The sequence below is a fragment of the Macaca fascicularis genome, chromosome 11 (assembly GCF_037993035.2).
Source record: "Macaca fascicularis isolate 582-1 chromosome 11, T2T-MFA8v1.1".
NCBI classification, from domain to species: Eukaryota; Metazoa; Chordata; class Mammalia; order Primates; family Cercopithecidae; genus Macaca; species Macaca fascicularis.
In genome coordinates, this window is record NC_088385.1 from 119383427 (window position 1) to 119406549 (window position 23123).

General features: G+C 43.7%; 1 protein-coding gene across 2 annotated transcripts in view; it reads left to right on the plus strand.

Annotated features, from left to right (window-relative positions):
* The window catches only part of PTPN11 (protein tyrosine phosphatase non-receptor type 11), a 100376-nt gene that overhangs the window by 41845 nt on the left and 35408 nt on the right, over positions 1–23123 (plus strand). For both annotated transcript variants that reach the window (XM_015431574.3, XM_005572299.4), the window contains exon 7: positions 20249–20345. In XM_015431574.3, coding sequence (XP_015287060.1) covers positions 20249–20345 — 97 coding nt within the window. The remainder of the gene's footprint in view (positions 1–20248; positions 20346–23123) is intronic.

Genomic DNA, 23123 nt, shown 5'->3' on the forward strand with positions numbered 1-23123 from the left:
AATGGTATTTCTGGTTCTAGATCCTTAAGGAATCACCATACTGTCATGCACAATGGTTCAACTAATTTACACTCCCACCAACAATGTAAAAGTGTTCCTATTTCTCTACATCCTCTCCAGCATCTGTTGTTTCCTGACTGTAAGTGAACTGATCTCTTTCCTGAAACTAACTTGGGTTGGAGAATGTCCCTGATGGGAATGTGATGTGTTCCCATTGCACTCTTCTATGTCACTTACCTATTGACAATGTGATCTCTTTCGTTTTCTCCTCATCCATTTGACAGAAAACTTCAAAAACAAGGATTCTGGCATATTTACCTTTGCAGTTGTCCCCAGCACATAGCACAGTGCCTGGAACATGGCACAAACTCCGTAAATGTTTGTTGAATGAGTATTTACATTTAACTCATGTTTACATCATTTTATTTTCCTGTTCTGTTTTATGGGAATGATTATTCTACGCTTTTTGTAGGACTACAATTTATAAGTATTTGTGGAATGAATGAATAAGTGAATGACTGGGCAAATAAAGTCCTTTTAGCCACAGTATGTGTGAACAACTTGCTGAGATAGATATGATTTCCCATTTTCCAGCTTGAGGGACCTAAGGGAGGTTAAGTAAATTGTTCAACCTTCATACCACAGTTTTTTTTTTTTTGTTTGTTTTGTTTTCTTTTTTTCCTTCTGAGACAGGGTCTCACTTTGCTGCCCAGACTGGAGTATAGTGGTGCAGTTATAGCTCACTGCAGCTTCCAGCTTCTGGGCTCATGCCATCCTTCCACTTTAGCCTCCTGAGTAGCTGGGACTACAGGTGTGCACCACTATACCCAGCTAATTTTTCATTTTTTGTAGATATGGGATCTCACTATGTTACTCAGGTTGGTCTTGAACTTCTGAGCTCAAACAATTCTCCTGTCTTGGCCTCTCAAAGTGTTGAAATTACATGCGTGAGCCACTGTGCCTGGCCCGTACCACAGATATTGATTGAATTCCAGCACCGGGGAGGGGTGTAGAATAGAACATGCTCAGTCCTTGCTCAACATTGCTGAACAGAGACTTGAATTTGAGTTTATTCTCTCATCCCAGGCATTGGGTTAGGCTCTGAAGACACTGGTGAACAAGACAGATAGGGTTACTGCCTTTAAAGGGAGCTTCTAGTTGAGAGAAGGAAAATAGTGATGAAAAGCATCAATGAAAAAGTGATGATAGGCTGGGCATGGTGGCTCACTCCTGTAATCTCAGCACTTTGAGAGGGAGAGGCAGGCAGATCACTTGATTCCAGGAGTTTGAGACCAGGCTGGGCAACATGGTAAAACCCCATCTCTACAAAAAATACAGAAAGTAGCTGGGTGTGGTGGTGCACACCCGCAGTCCCAGCTACTCTGGGGGTTGAGGTGGGAGGATTGCTTGAGCCTGGGAGGTTGAGGCTGCAGTGAGCTGAGATCACGCCGGTGCACTTCAGCCTGAGCAACAGCCAGAACCTGTCCCAAAAGAAAAAAAAAATGATGATAAACATAATGAGTCAGAATTTTGAAGTCTCAGCCTCACTGTTGCCTTCCTTGTCCTCCACCTGCCTAGATAATAAAAGGCAGCATTTCAGCAGTCATTCATTACATTATGTTCACTTCATTTCACCTTCATAAAGCCTCATGAGGTAAGATGGGGAGATACAGAAGTTTTAGAAATCACTCATCAAAATTGAATGGAAAACCGATTTTTCCAAAATTTTTTAGTGCGGAAAATTTCAGTTATAATCAAAAGTAGAGAGAACGGGATAGTTATAGCAGTATACCTGACACCCAGCATTAACAACTGTTGACATTATGGCCAATCTTTTTTTTTTTTTTTTTTGAGACGGAGTCTCGCTCTGTCGCCCAGGCTGGAGTGCAGTGGCCTGATCTCAGCTCACTGCAAGCTCCGCCTCCCAGGTTTAGCGGTTCTCCTGCCTCAGCCTCCCAAGTAGCTGGGACTGCAGGCACCCGCCACCTCGCCCGGCTAGTTTTTTGTATATATATATATATTTTTTTAGTAGAGACGGGGTTTCACCGTGTTAGCCAGGATGGTCTCTATCTCCTGACCTCGTGATCCGCCTGTCTCGGCCTCCCAAAGTGCTGGGATTACAGGCTTGAGCCACTGCGCCCGGCCAATTATGGCCAATCTTTTTCGACTATGCCCCACTCACTCCCCCAGCCCTGACTTGTCTTGAAGCAAATAATTCTTTTTTTTTTTTTTTTGAGATAGAGTCTCTGTCCCCCAGGCTGGAGTACAGTGGCTTGATCTTGGCTCACCACAACCTCCGCCTCCCGGGTTCAAGCGATTCTTGTGCCCCAGCCTCCTGAGTAACTGGGATTACAGGCGAGCACCACCACGCCCAGCTAATTTTTGTATTTTTAGTAGGGACGGCATTTTCACTGTGTTGGCCAGGATGGTCTCAAACTCCTGATCTCAGGTGATCCGCCTGCCTTGGCCTCCCAAAGTGCTGGGATTATAGGTGTGAGCCACTGTTCCCGGCCTTGAAGCAAATCTTACACATCTTTCATCTGTAACTATTTTATTTCAAAAAATTATAACCTGAATAGCATTATCATATCTAAAACTATTAGCGGTAATTCCTTAATATTAACATATATCAGTCACTATTCACATTTTCCTGATTGCCACACACACACACACACACACACACACACACACTTGCAATTTGTTTTTTTTCCCTTTTTAGACAGTCTCGCTCTGTTGCCCAGGCTGGAGTGCAGTGGTGCGTTCTCAGCTCACTGCAACCTCCACCCCCTGGGCTCAAGTGATTCTCTTGTCTCAGCCTCCCAAGTAGCTGGGACTATGGGTGCCCGCCACCTCGCCTGGCTAGTTTTTGTATTTTTAGTAGAGATGGGGTTTCACCATGTTGGCCACGCTGGTCTCAAACTTCCGACCTCAGGTAATCCACCCACCTCGGCTTCCCAAAGTGCTGGGATTACAGGCATGAGCCACTGTGCCCGGCAGCAATTTGTTTGAATTGGGAGTGCTTTCTTCCACCCTGATTATGAAAAAATTTCAAATGTGTATAAAACAGATTCATATAAAGGATCCTGATATGCCATTATCAGCTTTATCAATTATCCCCGACATATTTTTTATTTATAAATATTTCAATATTTGTGGAATCCTTAAAAATGCACCCCATAACCCAACATTGTTCATATTATACCAGTTGTCTTATAATTAAAAAATATTTTGTTCAATAATTTTTCAGATAAGCTTCACACACTGTGGTTGACTAAGTCTCATAGTATTTCTGTTTTAAAAATCTTAAGGCTGGGCATGGTGGCACACGACTGTAATCCCAGCACTTTGGGAGGCCGAGGTGGGTGGATCATGAGGTCAAGAGATCGAGACCATCCTGGCCAACATGGTGAAAACCCGTCTCTATTAAAAATACAAAAATTAGTTGGGCATGGTGGTGCATGCCTGTAGTCCCAGCTACTCGGAAGGCTGAGGCAGGAGAATCGCCTGAACCCGGGAGGCAGCAGTTGCAGTGAGCCGAGATCACACCACTGCACTCCAGCCTGGAGACAGAGTAAGACTCCATCTCAAAAAAGAAAAAAAAATCTTAAGTCCCTTTGAATACTTTGATGCCCCTTCCATCTCTCTTGCTCTGTCTTCCTTCCCCATCTCCCTGTCTTTTCTGCTGTTGAAGAAAGCAGATCCTTAGTCCTGAGAATTACTTATAGTCTGGATTTTGCTGAGTGCCTCTCTGTGGTGGACTTAACCATGTATCCATCCCTTATATTTCTTGGAAGTTGATATATCTAGATACTTTATTGGATATAAGTTTTCTTTGGCAAGACAGCATGCATGGTGGTGTTTCAGGAGGTGCTTATGTCCTGTTGTTTCTTCTCTGATTTTCTTAGCAGCTCCTAATCATTATTACTTAGATCCATTAATTCAAAAGGGACTGTATGGTAGTGATATTGTGATTTTATCATTCCTCTTCATTTGTTAGGTTGGAATATTTCTATAAAAAGCTTTTCACTGCCGAGAAATCATTGTTGATTTCTTCCTTCTTACTAAGCAGTTTCCTTTTTCTTTTTTTTTTTTTTCTGAGGCAGGTCTCGCTGTGTTGCTCAGGCTGGTGTGCAATGGTGCAAATACACAGTCGCGAACTCTTGGGCTCGGGGGATCCTCCTGCCTCAGCTTCCTGTGTAGTTGGGACCACAGGTGCATGCCACCACACCTGGCGATTTTTTTGTAGAGATGATGAGGTCTCACTTTGTTGCCCAGGCTGGTCTTGAGTGTTTGGGCTCAAGCAATCTTTCTACCTCAGCCTCCTGAGTAGCTGGGACTACAGGCACATACCACCATGCCCAGCTAATTGTTTTATTTTTATTTTTAGTAGAGATATGGTCTTATTATGTTGCTCAGGTTGGTCTCGAACTCCAGAGCTCAAGTGATCCTCCTGCCTCAGCCTCCCAGTGTGCTGGGATTATAGGTATACAACAGGCGTGAGCCAACAAGCCTGGCCAGATTTTTTTTCCTGATTTGAAATCTATTATGGGTTCAATTGATACTTCCAAATCAAACTCAGGGCTTCCAGATTTCTACTAACCTCGTTGATCTTACCCATGTATCTCCTTTCTCTAGTGCCAAAAATCCTACTTCTTGAAGCCATAATAAGATTATTCATTTGTTTTATCCCACATTACACACAGCAGTCTCAGAATAATCACTTCCCAATAATATGATTATTGAAAACAGTTTAATATTTTTTGCAGTTTTCAAAAAAAATCCTTCAGAAATGTGTAGTCAGGTTACTGTATGCTGCTGGGCACAGTGGCTCACTCCTATAATCCCAGCACTTTGGGAGGCCAAGAAGGGAGGATCGCTGGAGCTCAGGAGTTTGAGACCAGCCGGGGCAATACAGTGAGACCCTGTCTCTACAAAAGAAAATTAAAAATTAACCAGACATGGTGGCACGTACCTGTAGTCCCAGCTATTGAGAGGCTGTGGCGAGAGTAGGCTTAAGCCCAGGAGTTTGAAGCTGCAGTGAGATATGATTGTGATACTGTACTCCAGGGTGACAGAGCAGGGACTCTGTTTTTAACAAATATATATAAAAAAAACTTCCTGTGCCTTAGACTCATTTGTAATCGTCCTTCTGTCTGTGTGGCTGTATGCTAACTGGGTACATGGTTAGTTTATTTGTTTCATTTAAAAAATCTCTTTCTGTTAAGTTTTATTTATAATTACACAAATACTGGATTTGATAGTCAAATTGAAAAAACAAAGTATATTCAAAGAAGTCTACCTTCTATCCTTGTCCTTTCCTGTCTACATTTTAGCCATAGTATGAAAAGTTATGGTTTATCATTACATTTCAAAAATATAAGAAGATATTCCCATATCCCATTTTTTTCTTAAGCAATAGCATAACTTTACATACTTTTTTCTAACCTTGCTTTTTTAAATATCCTGGACATCACTCCATAGTAGTGTCTAGAGATAGTCTTCATTCATTTTTTTACTGTATAGTAATCCATTGTGTAGTTGTACCATAGTTTATTCAACCTATTGATGGGCATTTGGGTAGTTGCCAAATATATTCCAAAGAGGATTACAGTGAATAGCCTTGTGTATGCATCCTGTTTTACTTTTGCTGACTACTGGTAATATTAACATTTTTTATGTTCTGTATTATAAAATGGTGGTTATTATTCATCTATAACTTTTATTATACATGACTTTGGTTAGCATGCTTTAACTTTTTAGTATAACATTTGCAAACTACTTGTTTTAATTAAAATTTTGGTTAAATGTAAAAAATAGTGAGCTATTTTGTAATCTAGATTCAATAGACTCTTATACTTCCTTTACAAATGATACCTGAGTTGATCATTTGTGTAAATGACCGTGAACTTAAAAATTACAGCATTTTTCAAAATAAATTTTTTAACATTTTAAAATTATTTAAAATAATAGACACACAAAGTAAAAAAAGAAGAAGAAGAAAAGAGGGTCTCGCTATGTTGCCCAGGCTGGTCTCAAACTCCTGGGCTCAAATGATCCTCCTGCTTTGGCCTCCTAAAGTGTGAGTCACCACATCTGGCAAAAATTAATTTCTTTAAAACAAAAACATTACAGGTTATCTGGTACCATGGGAGCTTCTTTAATACTAAGGTCACTTAGAACGAAGCTTAGGAACAAAGTCAGACTTTGATGAAGGGCTTGTGTGGCAATGGGGTATTTTTTGCAAATTCCATCGGTGGGGTCAAGATGTGAGTTTAGAAGGAACTCTTAGCCTGACTCTTCTGGCCATGGAAAAAGATGGTTGGTTCTAAATGCTGACCTGATGATTTCACACTGTCACATCTCAAATTGTGGTCATCTTTTATACATTATTAACAACAAAAGGGAAAAATTGAGTTGACTTTAGGAGGAAGTGGAAAATAACGAGAGCATATCTATACTCTACAGGCTCTCCATAGAGGTCAGACTGAGGTGGTAAAATTGTTGTGCACTAAATTAGGGCATTAACGTTTCATGGAAATTGAAGCTATATCTAAATAGCTGATGGCCTGCTTTCTAGATCTCCTATGTACTTGCTTCTCAAATTCAGTCTGTTTTAAAAAATTGCTCTTTGAGGTTGGAACCAGGGAAATAAGGCTGAGAACAGAATAAGCCATTATCGAAAAAATTAGAAACTTGAAAGCAGATACTCATAATCTAAATCCTCTGAAGCTAAAGTTGATCCACAATAGCAAAGCATTATCATTTTAGTGATTGTACCTTAGTTGTTTCCTGGAAGATGATAAATTTGGAATCACTTTCTTCTTACAGCGTGCTCTGATAGTCTTTAGAACAAACCAGAGCTCTAAATTGCAATGCCATTGGTAATTTAACTCTGATTTGTTTCTATGCCCGGCTCCTGGTGTTCTGTAAAATTCTACATGTCATTTCAGGTATCTTTATCCAGAAGACATTACTTTTGCCTTTGATGCACTTTAAAATGTGAAGTCTCTTGTGAAGCTCTTTGGTTCTTTTTTCCTTTGCTGCTGAAATAAATTCAGGTTGATGATTTTCTTCTAGGATATGTTATATGATCTAGACATTGCAAACCCAAGTCTTTGATTTTTTTTCCCTACAGATTGCCTATTTCTTTTTTATTTTAATTTTTATTAGTTATTATTATTATTATTTTTGAGATGGAGTCTCACTCTGTCGCCCGGGCTTGAGTGCAGAGGTGTGATCTCAGCTCACTGCAACCTCCACCTCCCAGGTTCAAGTGATTCTTGTGCCTCAGCCACCCAAGTAGCTGGGATTACAGGCACGCACTGCCACTCCCAGCCAATTTTTTTGTATTTTTAGTAGGGATGGGATTTCTCCATGTTGGCCAGGCTGGTCTCAAACTCCTGATCTCAAGTGATCTGGCTGCCTTGGGCTCCCGAAGTGTTGGGATTACAGGCATGAGCCACCATGTCTGGCCAATTATTAAGTTCTTTTAAAGAGATGGGGTCTCACTATCCTGCCCAGGCTAGAGTGCAGTGTCTCTTTACAGGCACTGTCATAGTGCACTGTAGCCTTGAACTCCTGGGCTCAAGTGATCCTCCTGAGAGGCTGGAATTACAGACATACGCCACTGTGTCCAACAGATTGTCCATTTGTGATCTGTGTAAATATCTCTCACTTCCTGCAGTATCTCTGCTCAAGAATGTAAAGAGATGGATAATATTTTTAGATTTGTTGAAATAAAGTAAAGTTCTGCTCAAATGAGACTGACACTAACTAAATGAAAAGGCCAGTTATAATTCTGCAATTTTGTGTCTGCAGTGTATGCGTTATTGTACACTTGAATCGGCCGTGTGCATTGTGGTGAAGTGCATATTTGCATGGTTGTATTGAAAAGGTTTTTGGGCCAGGCATGGTGGCTCATGACTGTAATCCCAGCAATTTGGGAGGCTGAGGCGGGCGGATTACCTGAGGTCAGGAGTTCAAGACCAGCCTGGCCAGCATGGCGAAACCCCATCTCTACTAAAAAATACAAAAAATTAACCGGGCATGGTGGCAGCCACCTGTAATACCAGCTACTAGGGAGGCTAAGGCAGGGGGAATTGCTTAAACCTGAGAGGCAGAGGTTGCAGTAAGCTGAGATTGTGCCACAGTCCAGTTTGATGTGTCACTGCACTCCAGCCTGGGTGACAGAGCAAAACTCTGTATCAAAAAAAAAAAAGAAAAAAAAAAAAAAGAAAAGGTTTTTGCCCTCTCTCTGTGCCTACTGCTCCCTGTTGAGTCCTATAGGCCTGAGCTGCCAGGTGGCACTGTGGGCTGAGACTGGACATTGCAACCGACTGCAAGGCACTGCAGGAGCCAGGTTGTGGATGGACAGTCCCTCGGGCTTTCTTCTTTCCATTTGTCTTCCTCCTTTAACCCCCCTCTGTATCCAGTATCCCTGCTCTCCATACACCTGCTTCATTCTTTTTCCTTCAGTAGATTTTTCTGCCTCTTGACTTACAAACCCTACTTCTAGCCCCTTTCAGATACTGAAACTAGCAACTTTCAGTCTTTGTACCAAAGTCTCAGAGATTCTCATTGACTCAGATGCCATCCATCTCTAGTCCAAAGAACAATGTCAATGACATGATCATGTAGAACAAAAGTGTCTGCTGTGGACACATTTGGGGAGAAATAGTTTTCAGTGATGAGGGTTGTAGCGAGTTGGGCAGATGTCCCAAAAATATCTACCAAAAACTGTAGACACTGCTGGTGGCAGTGACTTATTCCTTGCTTCATTCAGCAAATATTGATTGAACACCAACTCTATGTCTGGTTCTATTCTAGGTTTTGGGGATGGAGCAGTGAACAAATCAGTCTTTATGGAGTGTACAGTGAAGTGGGAGAGACAGGCAGTAAACAAAGAAACAGTTCAATGTTCAATCTGTGAGATGGTGTTAAGTGCTACAGAGAAAACAAAGTAGTGTAAGATTAAAAGGGTGTTTTGATAGGCCTTTACTGTTTAGGTCTCTTTGATAAAGTGGCATTTGAGCAAAGCTCTGAGGGAAATAATGGAGTCAACCATGCATATAACCTCAGGGAGAACATTCCAGGTAGAGGGAACAGCAAGTGCAAAAGCCCTGAAGTGGGGGTTTGTTTACCATGTTGCACAATCTGCACACGGGCCAGTACAATTGGAGTGGATGGGAAATGTACAAGACAGAAGTTGAAAAGGCCAGGTGCGGTGGCTCATTCCTACAATCCCAGCATTTTGGGAGGCTGAAGTGGGAGGAGTTTGAAATCAGCCTGGGCAACGGAGCCAGACCTCGGGTTATCTACAGAAAAAAAAAAAAAAGAAAAAAAGAAAAAAAAGAGCTGGGCATGGTGGTGCACACCTGTAGGGAGGCTGAGGCAGGAGGATCACTTGAACCCAGGAGTTTGAGGCTGCAGTGAGCCCTGATTATGCCACTGCACTCCACCGTGGGTGACACAGTGAGACCCTCTCTCAAGAGGGAGATAGAGGTAGAGCAATGGTGGATGGGTCCCATCATGAAGGGCATTGTGGGTCACTAGAAGGCCTTTTGCTTTTACTTGGAGGAAGATGGAAAGCTTGTGAAAAGTTTTAAATACAGAAGCAAGGGGATCACTCTGGCTGCTGCGTGGAGGACAGTCTATGAGGGGTAGGTGGAGGTAGGGAGACCAGGAAGGAGGCTGTTGTAATCATCTGAGCAGAAAAGTGATGGTGCTTGGCTCAGGACAGCAGCAGTAGAGGTGGTTGGGTTCTAGAGCTATTTTGAAGGTAGAATTGCCAATATTTGAAGGTGGATTTGATAGATCGTATAGCATGACAGAACTGAGTCAAGAATAAGATGAACACTTTTGACTTGAGCAACTGGGTAGGATGGAGTTGCCATTTTCTTAGGCATGGAGGACTGGAAGGAACGGTCTTTGGGGGAGGTGATCGGCTTTTATTTTGGATATGTTGAAGTTTCAGTTGCCTGTGAGACATTCAATTGGAAGATGATTCTTCAATGAATTTTATGATATTACAGTTGGGATTGTGCTAGAATGTTCTTCTTGCCTCACTTCTTCATTTGGCTAACATCTCTTCATTCTTCAGTCCCCAGCATCAAGGGCATTTTTGCAAAGAAACCTTCCTTGATTCCCATCCCCATGCTTGGGCATTCTTCCTGTTATATGTGTGTGCATAGCAACACATCCATTCCTTTATAGTACTTACCATCCTTGAAGTTCATAAATAATTTGTGTGGGTATTGGTGTAATGTGCTATGAGTCCACAGAAGCAGATAACATAGGAAGGTCTGTTGGAATAAAGAGAGGTTTTATGGCTGGGTGTGGTGGCTCATGCCTGTAATCCCAGCATTTGAGAGGCCGATGCAGGCTGATTGCTTGAGGCCAGGAATTCGAGACCAGCCTGGTGGTGAAATGGTTTTACCAACATGGTGAAATCCTGTCTCTACTAAAAATATAAAAATTAGCCAGGCGTGGTGGTAAGCACCTGTAATATCAGCTATTCGGGAGGCTGAGGCAGTAGAAGCACTTGGACCCAGGAGATGGAGTTTGTAGTGGGTCGAGATTGCACTACTGCATTTCAGCCTGGGCGACAGAGTGAGACTCTGTCCCAAAAAACAAAACAAAACAAAACAAAACAAAAACGGGCCGGGTGCAGTGGCTCATGCCTGTAATCCCAGCACTTTGGGAGGCCGAGACGGGCGGATCACGAGGTCAGGAGATTGAGACCATCCTGGCTAACACGGTGAAACCCCTTCTCTACTAAAAAGTACAAAAAACTAGCCAGGCGAAGTGGCAGACGCCTGTAGTCCCAGCTACTCAGGAGGCTGAGGCAGGAGAATGGTGTAAACCCGGGAGGCAGAGCTTGCAGTGAGCTGAGATCCGGCCACTGCACTCCAGCCTGGGCGACAGAGTGAGACTCCGTCTCAAAAAAAAAAAAAAAAAAATTAAAAAGAGGTTTTTGCTCAGATGAAACTGATAGGGAACAATAAAGAGGCACAGTTTGATCCTACTGTTCTATGTCTGCTATTTGCAAATTTCCTTTTTTAAATTTTACCTTTTTTTAAGAGACGGTGTCTCGCTATGTTGCCCAGGCTGGTCTTTATTTTATTTTAAGTTCCCAGGTACATGTGCAGCCAGGCTAGTCTTGAACTCCTGGCCTCAAGCAATCTTCCTGCCTTAGCCTCCCAAAGTGCTGGGATTTCAGGCACGTGCCACTGTGCCTGGCCTATGTGCATATTTTCTAGGAAAATAACCCAGATCAGTCCACAGACCCCACAAAGACAGGCAGTCCTATTTTGTTCCCTGTAGCCCCAGAATCCAGCTGAAAGCCTGGCACACAGTAGGAACAAAATAAGTATCTGTGGCATGTTGGATCTGAGCTATTTCCTGTATCAAGAGAGTAGTATTGGACTCAGACCCTCTGTGTCTGTTCAAAGAATAGCTATCTGATGCTTACAACATATGAAGGAATGTTCTGGGCTTTGCTTTGAGATGTTCTGCTTTGTTATCCAACAATTTGTGTTCGTGTGGAGCCCCTGTTTGAGGTGTGGTGAAACCACAGTTTAAGTCTCATCTCTACCAACTAAGCTAGCCAAGTGGATGGATGTAGGATGTGCGTTTTAGTCTTTGAGATCCCTGTACCCACGTGCCCAAGAATTGGTAGTGCTGAATTTCAGAAAGATTTTAGTTTTTAAACCATTTTTAGATTTAAAAAATACTGCAATACCAAAAAACCCCTCAAAAGCCCCAAACAAGAAACCCCCATACAACACCTTATTACCTGGGGTTATTTTTTCCTAGGGCTTTAACACTTGTTTACCTTAGTAATTCATTTATTTCTTGTTTTAAAGCCCAGCCTGCTGTCATGCTAGCCTGTCTTCTCTGTGGTGGTCCAAAGCTGTTTTCAGCTTGCACTAGCATTGTGGTCATTTCACTGACAGCTTCATAGATGTCCCGGATTCCACCAGCCGCTCTGCTAACTGATGTTCTCCAGGAGAAGCTAGTGTGTCTTCACGTCCACAGTCCAGTTTGATTTCTTTAAAGTGATTACATCCTGCTTAGGGGAGCTATAAATTCTACTTTGAGATGGTTAGGTTTTATGGAAACAGGACTTTAACTGCACCCCAGAGCCGTGTCTAGAATAATAATTCTTGTCGGTGATCTCTAGTGGAAATCTTCCCATTGGTGACTAAGCAACACCGCAGGGAACAAAACCCTCAAGCAGGGCTCCAACCTCATGCTTAAAAATGCTCCAGGGTGGCAGGCTTGCCCTTTAACTAGGGTTTTCTATCTACGCCTGAGTTCCCAGACTTAGTAGAGGAGCTCCTACCTTCCTGTGGTTAGAACATTTCAGTAGTTAGAGGTTTTATTCCATAAGCTAAATGTTATATTCTGGAGAAATTCCTTTCTATCTGTTGGAGTATTTCTTTCTCTTTTGTTCCTTATCTCCCCACGTCCCCCATGGCTTTTTTTGTGTCGTTGTTTTTGTGGTAGAGTCTCACTCTGTTGCCTGGGCCAGAGTGCAGTGGCATGATCTTGGCTCACAACTTCCTGGGCTCAGGTGACCCTCCCACCTCAGACTCCCAAATAGCTAGGACTACTGGTGCGCGCCAACACGCCTGGCTAATTTTTTCTATTTTTAGTAGGGACGGGGTTTCACCATGTTGCCCAGGCTGGTCTTGAACTCCTAGGCTCAAGCAGTCTGCCCACCTTAGTCTCCCAAAGTGCTGAGATTACATGTGTGAGCCTCTACGCCTGGTCACCTATTTTGTTTTGAAGATGAAGAAAGTGACTTCCAGAAGTGAGAAAGTTGCCCCCAGGGATGTGATTGGCAAATGGTTGGCTGAGGTTTGAACCTGAGGACTTCTGACTCCATGTCTACCATGCCATGCTTTCTTTCACTCAGCCATTGAGATTCTCCTGCCCAGTTCTTAAGGCCCCCACTGTTTTTCTCACTCTCGCCATCTCTTCTCCTTTCCCCCTACTTCCTAGTTCACAGCTTCCAGACTTGCTGCCTGGTCTCCTTCACTCTCCTGCGTGCTCGCTGGCTTCATGCCACCTTTGCACTCGCCCCCCCACCCCCAACTTGCCAGGTTGCTTCCCTTTCTTGCCTATACTCATCTAAATTTTTTACCTGTTTTCAGCTTCAGCTCCTCCCAGAAACCTTCTTCAGTTAATTTCATGGATCTCATTCCTTAAATTCCACAGTGCATAATTAAAAATCACACAGTTATAGATTTGCCTTGTACTATTTGCTGCTGTTTCATGTGTCAGACCTGTTTTCCTCCAAGGACCATGCCTTTTTATTTATTTATTCATTTTTGAGATAGGGTCTTGCTCTGTCTCCCAGGCTTGAGTGCAGTAGCACAATCAGCTCACTACAGCCTTGAACTCTTGGGTTCAAGGGATCGTCCTGCGTCAGCCTCCAGAGTAGCTGGGACTACAGGCATGTGCCACCATGCCTGGCAAATTTTTCAATTTTTGCAGAGATGGGGGTCTCACTATGTCGCCCAGGCTGGTTTTGAACTCCTGGCCTCAAAGGATTATCCTGCCTCAGCCTCCCAAGTAGCTGGCATTCCAGGTGTGCGCCACCACACCCAGCTAATTTTTGTATTTTTAGTAGAGATGGGGTTTCACCATGTTGGCCAGGCTGGTCTCAAACTCCTGACCTCAGGTGATCCGCCCGCCTCAGCCTCCCAAAGTGTTAGGATTACAGGCGTGAGCCATGGCCTCTGGCCGTATCTTTGTTTTAAAAAGTAATCTCTCTACTTGGTGGGCCAATAATTAAAAATATAAAATATTTAAGAAAGAAAAAAAGTAAGTAAAGTAACCATACAGGTTGGTCTGGCCATAATATGAGTGTCATTATTTTTCTTCCCTAGGTATTTGGCTCTGTTGCTCAGAGCAGTACAGGCGAAATGGTCATTAGGGCATCGTCATGGTGCCTGGGGATGCCTGACTCAGCCAGTTTGTTTTCTGTCTGCCTCTCTCCTTGGTCCTTTTCCTCCACTTTCATTCTTGAAATTCTAGTCAAGAGCCAGGTCCAGTGGTTTTCAATCCAAGGGCTTTGGAAGCCTCTGGGCTCTATTTTGGTTATTGCAGTCACTGGGTTGCTACTCCTGGCATTTAAGTTGGCAGGGGTCTGGGCTGGGGAGCAAGAATGTTCAGTGGCCACAAATGTAAGGGATGGTCTTACATTTACATAAGGGAGACAATGAAAACTTACCTCCTCCAGAGTCAGTAGTGCTGTTGGGCACTCACTTGTACAACATGGATTAGGACATTGACTTTCTGTGGATACGTTTTAATAGTTTATTAGGTGTGTTAGGCCGTTTTGCACTGCTCTAAAGGAATATCTGAGGCTAGGTAATTTATAAAGACAAGAAGTTTAATTGGCTTATGGTTCTACAGGCTGTACAAGCATGACTCCAGCATCTGCTTCTGGTGAGGGTCTCAGGAAACTTCCTGTCATAGAGGAAGGCAAAGGGAGAGCAGACGATCACATGGCCGGAGCGGTGGCGAGGGTGGGGTGGGTGTCACACTCTTTTTTTCTTTTTCTTTTTGAGACACAGTCTGGCTCTGTCGCCCAGGCTGGAGTGCAGTGGCCGGATCTCAGCTCACTGCAAGCTCCGCCTCCCGGGTTTACGCCATTTTCCTGCCTCAGCCTCCCGAGTAGCTGAGACTACAGGCGTCCGCCACCTTGCCCGGCTAGTTTTTTATATTTTTTAGTAGAGAAGCGTTTTAACCGTGTTAGCCAGGATGGTCTTGATCTCCTGACCTCGTGATCTGCTCGTCTTGGCCTCCCAAAGTGCTGGGATTACAGGCTTGAGCCACCGCGTCCGGCCTTTTTTTTTTTTTTTTTTTTAATTTGAGACAGTGTCTCACTCTTTTGCCCAGGTTGGAGTGCAGTGACGTGATCTCAGCTCACTGCAGCCTCTGCCTCCCAGATTCAAGTAATTCTCCTGCCTCAGCCTCCTGAGTAGCTGGGACTACAGGCGCGCATCACAATGCCCAGCAGATTTTTGTATTTTTAGTACAGACGGGGTTTCACCATGTTGGCCAGGCTGGTCTTGGACTCCTGATCTCAAGTAATCCGCCCACCTCGGCCTCCCAAAGTGCTGAGATTACAGGCGTGAGCCACTGTGCGCGGCCACCACACTCTTTTAAACAACCAGATTGCATGTGAACTTAGAGCAAGAACTCACTCACTGGCACCAAAACATTCATGAAGGATCCACTACCTTCCTTTAGGCCCCATCTCCAACACTGGAGGTCACATTTCCACATGAGATTTGGAGGGGACAGACATCCAAACCATATCATTAGATTTAATAGTTTTATGCACTTTGGCTCTTGATCTGTTTAGACTCCTGCAGTCAGGTGACTGTAACTAGCCTCTGGTCCTTTTTGAGAGTTCACAGTTTGGTGCAAACCCTTTGGATGTATTATTTGGGAAAATGGGGTGTCTGGCAGCCTGTGTCCCTGCTTTACATTGTCCTTTTTGCTGCCTGCCCTAAGTCTCCTCATTAGCATCCCTGCCAAGGCCAGTGGAGAAGGATGGAGATGCGGTGACATTCAGCTTGACAGGTCATTAGTAGCTTTTGTGCCCCGGGGACTACTGGTGGGAGGGAGCTTGTGGAAGATAAACCCTGACAGGAATGTATTCTCCTGGAGAGCAGGGTTTATTTGATATTCTTCTGGAGCTTAGAGCCATAAGCCTGGTACTGGGGAGGAAGCGCCCTTAGCAGATGGCATTTGGGAGCCTCTGTGAGCAGAGCATGGAAAGTCACAACTTCTGAGTTGTTTGTATTTGCAATCTCTAGATGGATGGCATCTTCTGCTATGGGAAATGAAATATGTTTAGGCAACTTGAGCCCCAGGTGCAGATGAGGCTGGGCTAATGGGTGCACTAGGGAAGGAGCTGGGAGAGAGATGCGCTGTTAGCTACTATCAATCTGTGACAGCTGTCAGCTGCTGGCAATTAGCACCCACCTGTGCCTGGGATGCAGCGGTGCCTGTCCTGTCCTCTGTGGAAGTCTCTGGACCCAGCAGCCATCTTGACTGTGCACTGTTCAAACCCCAAGTCTGCCTGGAAGAGGTGATTGGGAACTTACTGCACGATAAGGAAAGCGCAGGACAGGCGCAGTGGCTCACGCCTGTAATCTCAGTGCTTTGGGAGGCTGAGGCCAGAGGAGGGCTGGAGTCCTCGAGTGTGAGACCAGCCTGGGCAACATAGTGAGATCCTGTATTTCCAAAAAGTAAAATAATTAGCCAGGTGTGGTGGTGTGTGCCTGAAGACCCAGCTACTCAAGAGACTGAGGTATGAGGATCACTTGAACCCAGGAGTATGAGGTTACAGTGAGCTGTGATTGCATCACTGCATTCCAGCCTGGGCGACAGAGCATGACCCTGTCTCAAGGAAAAAAAAGGAATAAGGGAAGCCTCTGGCAGACCTGATGATGGGTGGCCCAGCCAAAATGAATATTGATGAGGATTTCCCTGGTCTGGAACTCTGAATTTAGTCTGGCAAAGTGTTCCATTTGTGTTGTGAGATGATTCTTGGTGTTACCCCATCACAGTAGGTAAGATAAAGTAGCAAACGAGAAAGGCTTTCTCTTTTTCATCCTTATCTGGTCCTTAGATGAAGCCTGAAGAAGGTCTCCATATGGTAGTAGTAAGTCTTTAACATCTACCTCTAACGTTTGCCTATGTCTTTTTTTTTTCTTTTAACAAAGCCTCAGGAATGCCCCAGTATCTAAGTAGAATTTGGTAATATTTCATTTTTGTTACATTCCCTTTTCTGCTTACCTTCTATATATATAGAGTGAAATTTTTAAAAAAATATGTGCAAGTAAGAGCAATTTCTTTTTTCTTTTTTTTTTTTTTGGAGACAGGATCTCGCTCTGTCACCTAGGCTAGAGTACAGTGGCACAATCTCGGCTCGCTGCAACCTCTGCTTCCTGGGTTTAAGTGATTCTCCTGCCTCAGCCTCCCAAGTAGCTGAGATTACAGGAGCCCACCCCCACTCCCGGCTAATTTTTGTGTTTTTAGTAGAGACTAGGTTTCGCCATGTTGGCTGGGCTGGTTTCGAACTCCTGACCTCAGGTGATCCGCCTGCCTTGGCCTCCCAAAGTGCTCTGGGATTATAGGTGTGAGCTACCGGGCCTGGCTGAGGCAGTTTCTTTTTGAAATATATTTTGTGAAGGAGAAAAAGTGGAGGTCAGTTAAAGGAAACAAATAGTGTAAGAGGTGGTATGCAGAGATGCCAAAGCATCTTGAAGATGCCTTTTTTTTTTGGAACAGATTCTTGCTTTGTTGCCTAGGCTGGCCTGCAGTGCTGCAGTCACGGCTCCCTGCAGCCTTGACCTTCTGGGCTCAAGTAATCCTCCTACCTCAGACTCTTGAGTAGCTGGGACTACAGGTGCATGCCACTATGCCTGGCTAATCTTTAAATTTTTTGTACAGGCCAGCTCTCACCATATTGCCCAGGCTGTTCTTGACCTCCTGTCCTCAAGCAAAAATACATATTTTGATTAAGTCTGGGTAGGACCTGGGCCTGGGTTTCTAACTAGCTCCCAGGTGGTGCTAATGCTGCTGGTCTACAGACCACATGTGGAGTAGCCAGTGTAGAGTTCATGTAGCAATATTGATTTCATAGCAAGAGCCAGTATCTATGTACTTGCTTTGTTGTATTTCACACACGGTATAGTGATGTACATGCATCTCATTTGACCCTCACCCCAGCCCTTTGGGGTGGAAAGGATTGCGCTCATTTCACACTGGAGGAAACTGAGGCACAGACAGGCAAAGTAGCTTGGCAAAACAGAAGGGAACTTAAGAGGCAGGCCCTGATTAGCTCAGAGATTAGAAGGCTTCGTGCATCATCCTGAACAGCTTGGACTTGATCTTGAAAGTGGAGGCAGAAGTTGAAGGGTAATTAAACAGGAACTGGAGGAAATTCACCTTGCATAGTGATTGCTTTGGCCACGTGCACCCTGCCACCCCCCCCACCTCAGTGAAGTGTCATGTGAAGTTGGGTTCATAAATGAAGACCTGAATGCTTTCCTGCCAAGTTTGTTTTAAATCAAGCTGCTAATTAGTCCCAGTCTCCCTCCCCCGGTATTGTATTTTTTGTTGATGTCGTTTCACTTCATTTAGTTGAAGTGACTGATTCAGTTCAGTGTTTGAATTTCTTTTTGAACCTCACCTTAATAACCTGTCTAAAAATCAAGGTTAAACTTTCTTCCTAACACAGCAGTATTGCTTGGTAAGACTGGCTCACAGTCCAAAGAAATGCTTGCCCAGAGAGGGCAAACTGCTTTGACTCCTTACCCCTGAGCTCATTAAAAAAAAATCAAATGACTGATTTCTTGTCACAGTTCTGCCTACATTAGGTTTTATTTTTGTCCAGGTTTCAGCTAATTAAACGCTTTTGTGATGAGCTTATGTCCAGGCTGAAGGTTGCATTTTGAAACTGAGAGTCAAATACCAATTTAAAGTCCAGACTTTTATACTTATTTGTGAAATTCAGATAAATGAAATGGAAATAAAACAGGGCTGCTGTTTGTGAAATATGACTCTGTTTTTCCTTGTAGGACTCTTTTAAGGGTAGCCGTTTTGGCATTTTATATATAAATTTTCTTTTCTTAGCCTACCTTTTACTTTCTTGATTTGCCTATTTGTGATTTCCCATTAAACACTAGGCTTTTTGTAAACTGATTAGCCCTTGAAATTGACTTTTTTTTTTGAGACAGGATCTTGTTTTGCCACACAGGCTGGAGTGCAGTGGCTCCATCATACAATAAACAGAAAGAAAGAAAGAAAGAAAGAGAGAGAGAGAGAGAGAACTTGTCTTATTTAAAACAAAAAAAGAAGAAAAAAAGAATATAGATCACAGCTGTTATTTGTATTTGCTACGCCAATCCTTGCTGGGTTTCATTCTTTATAATTGTTATTTTTAATATTCTTCTTATAAATATTCTATTTTTTCATTGTAGAAAATTTAAGGGAGAACACAGTGGGAAAAAAAACAAGAAAAGAACTTCATAATCCTGCTACCTTGGGGGAAAAGAAATCACCATTACCTATTTGGTTCTTCTCCCACTTTTTTTTTTTTTTTTTTTTTCCTGAGATGGAGTCCCCCTCTGTTACCCAGGCTGGAGTGCAGGGATATGATCTCGGCTCTCTGCAACCTCTGCCTCCTGGGTTCAAGCGATTCTCATGCCTCAGCCTCCCGAGTACCTGGGATTACAGGGGTGTGCCATCACGCCTGGCTAATTTTTGTATTTTTAGTGGAGACGAGGTTTCGTCATGTTGGCCAGGCTGGTTTTGAACTCCTGACCTCAGGTGATGCTCCCGCCTTGGCCTCCCAAAGTACTAGGATTACAGGTGTGAGCCACTGCACCTGGCCTTCTGCCTTTTTTTTTAAGGAAAAAAAATTAAAAAATTGTTTTTCTTTTTGAGATAGCATCTCATTTTGTTGCCCAGGCTGGTCTTGAACTTCTGGGCTCAAGCGATCCTCCAGCCTCAGCCTCCCGAGTAGCTGGGACTACAGATGCACATCACGGTGTCCTTATGCCATTTCTTTTGTACATAGGTGAATGCAAGCATATGATTACATCATATACTATTTTGAAGGTTTGACTTTCTTTTCACTTTGATCATCTTTCCAAGGTGTTATTTTCCTAGTACATCTTTTTAAATGGACATAGAACATTCTTTTGTGTGAATGAACAATGGTTTTATTTAGGCGGTTCTCTCCTGTTAGACATTTATATTATTTTCAGCATTTCTCCACTGTTGTTGCAGCGTTCAGATGAACCTTTTTTTTTTTTTTTTTTTGAGATAAGAGTCTTGCTCTGTTGCCCAGGCTGGAGTGCAGTGGCATGATCTCTGCTCAAGTGATTCCTGTGTCACCCTCCCATGTAGTTGGGATTACAGGTGCCCATGCCTGGCTAATTTTTGTATTTTTGGTGGAGATGTGGTTTTTACCATGTGGGCCAGGCTGGTTTTGAACTCCTGGCCTGAAGTGATCTGCCCACCTCAGCCTCCCAAAGTGTGGGGATTACAGGTGTGAGCCACCGTGCCCGACTCAGTTGAACATTCTTGTAGCTATTGCATACAACTGTGAACATTTCCTAGAATGAATTCCTTAAAGAAAGAATGCTGAGCCAGACTTTTTTCTTTTACTGTGACTCTTTGACACGTGATAATATTGACTTTTCTTTCTTTCCAGACACTACAACAACAGGAGTGCAAACTTCTGTACAGCCGAAAAGAGGGTCAAAGGCAAGAAAACAAAAACAAAAATAGATATAAAAACATCCTGCCCTGTAAGTATCAATATTCCTCTCAGTAATAGTCACTCTTAGAGATTTTGATTCCTAGCACCTCTGTACTTTTCCTCAGGGTCATGTGCTCTTGTTAGCACATCTGAGACCTTAGCTTCTTTAATTGCAAGCAGTTTCCAAAATAATCAACCATGGTGGGGGTTGATGGCTTCATTCACTGAGCTCCTGTGATGCTGATTACTGAGTAAAGTTGCCACTAGGTGGCTTTGTCTGCGACTGATTCCTTCTGTTAATTAATTTTCTGTCTGCCCAAGATAGATCATCTCAAGGCTTAAGATCTCTCAGTGTCAGGGACCTCAGGGTGCCAGATTTGTGTCTTGACTCCTCCTCACTGGGCCTGTGAGTCCTGGGTAAGGCCTGTCTCCTTTCTGGGACTCAGTTCCCTTATGTGGGAAACAGACAAATACCTCCTGAGGGCTCTTAGAACCGTTCTGCTTGCTGATCCCCTGAGCTCAAGTTACTGGAGAAAGGGTATATACCTAAACTTTGCTCAGAAGAAGACTTCGTGGGCCGGGCGTGGTGGCTCACTCCTGTAATCCCAGCACTTTGGGAGGCCAAGGCGGGCAGATCACCTCTGATCAGGAGTTCAAGACCAACCTGGCCAACATGGTGAAACCCTGTCTCTACTAAAAATAGAAAAATTAGCCGGATGTGGTGGTGGGTGCCTGTAATCCCAGCTACTCGGGAGGCTGAGGTGGGAAATTGGTTGAACCCAGGAGAGGGAGGTTGCAGTGAGCCGAGATCGCGCCATTGCACTCCAGCCTGGGCGATAAGAGTAAAACTCTGTCTCAAAAAAAACCCGGCTGATTTTACAATTTTTCTTTGTAGGCCGGGTACAGTGGCTCACGCCTGTAATCCCAGCACTTTGGGAGGCGGAGGTGGGTGGATCACCTGTGTTTAGGAGTTTGAGAGTAGCCTGGCCGACATGGTAAAACCCCATCTCTACTAAAAATTGCAAAAATTAGCCAGCGTGGTGGTGGATGCCTGTAATCCTAGCTACCTGGGAGACTGAGGCTGAGGCAGGAGAATCACTTGAACCTGGGACGCAGAGGTTGCAGTGAGCTGGAGGTGCAGTGAAAACCACTGCACTCCAGGCTGGGCGACAGAGTGAGACTCTGTCTCAAAACAAAAAATAATTTAAAAAAATAATAAATTTTTTAGCAGAGCAGGGTCTCCCTATGTTGCCCAAGCTGGTCTTGAACTCCTGGGTTCAAGTGGTCCTCCTGCCTCAGCCTCCCAAACAGTTGGGATTACCAGCGTAAGCCATTGTGCCTGGCTGTACCTTCTGTAACACCCAAATGCCACCTGGCAAAACCCAAGTTGAATCATGAGGAAAAAAGGCCTGGAAGGATGTAGACCTTCTTTTTTTCTACTTATTTATTTATTTATTTTTGAGACAGGGTCTTACTCTGTTACCCAGACTGGAGTGCAGTGGTATGATCATGGATCACTGCAGCCTCAACCTCCCATGCACGAGTGGTCCTTCCTACTGCAGCCTCCAATGTAGCTGGGATTAGAGGCACGTGCTACCATGCCCAGCTACTGCACTCTACAATATCCATGTAGATATGATATACATATATACCATGTATATGTACATATTTTTTGTAATTTTTTTTTGTAGAGACAGGGTTTCGTTATGTTGTCCAGGCTGGTCTCGAATTCCTGGGCTCAAACGATCTGCCTTCATTGGCCTCCCAAATTGTTGGGATTACAGGTGTGAGCCACTGTGCCCGGCTGTACCTTCTGTAACACCCAAATGCCACCAGGCAAAGCCCAAGTTGAACCAGGAGGGAAAAAGCCCTGGAAGGATGTAGGCCTTGCATGAGGATCTCAGAAACTGCACTAAACCAGTCACAATTCCTCTCTCCTGAGGTCTAACTCTATGCTGAACTTTTGCATTTTTATCTCACTTAATCCATATCACATGCACAGGAAGGAGGCATTCTTAGTATCCTAGTTTCCTAGACCATTTTAGCAGGTTATAAGTGAAGGGGAGTGGGTGGGAGAACTGGCACTAGAGCCCCCAAAGTCACTGTTCTTAGCATCACACTCTAATGCAGGGGGTTCTCCATTGATGTGCTGTGCAAGGCAGTGCACTGAGGAGAAAGGAAGGAACATTTACAACTTCTCTTTATTTATATCCTTTCCCTAAAAAAAAAAAATGGAAAAGAAAAATTTATCTGAGGCCTACATTGATTGCAGTGAGTGCATAATGTTTTATTAATTGATTGATTGTATATAGAGATGGGGGTCTCACTGTATTGCCCAGGCTGATCTGGAACTCCTAGGCTCAAGCAATCCTCCTGCTTTGGCTTCCCAAAGTGCTGGGATTACAGGCATGAGCGACTGTACCTGGCTATGCATACTGTATTTATCCAACTTACAAATAAGGCTTGCTTGCATATAGTGCATATGTGTATATATTTCAGCATTGAAAAACTGTGTGATTGGGAGCCATGATCAAATTTCGAGAGCATTGCTCTCATGTCTTATCAGGTCAGAACCATTTTGTCAAATCTTGTAAACCGTCCTTTGTGTGTGTCTATGCATGAAATATAGTTGTTCTCTTTCTGCATGCATATGTACATATACATGGTATATATGTATATCATATCTACATGGATATTGTAATGTGTGTATGTGAGGATGGGGGAAAGTGGAGGCATTCGTAATACTGAGAAAAGGCAGTGAGGAATTTGCACAGAAGCAGTTTGAGCTGCAGCATGGTACTAGTGACCTTGAGGAAGCCTTATCCTT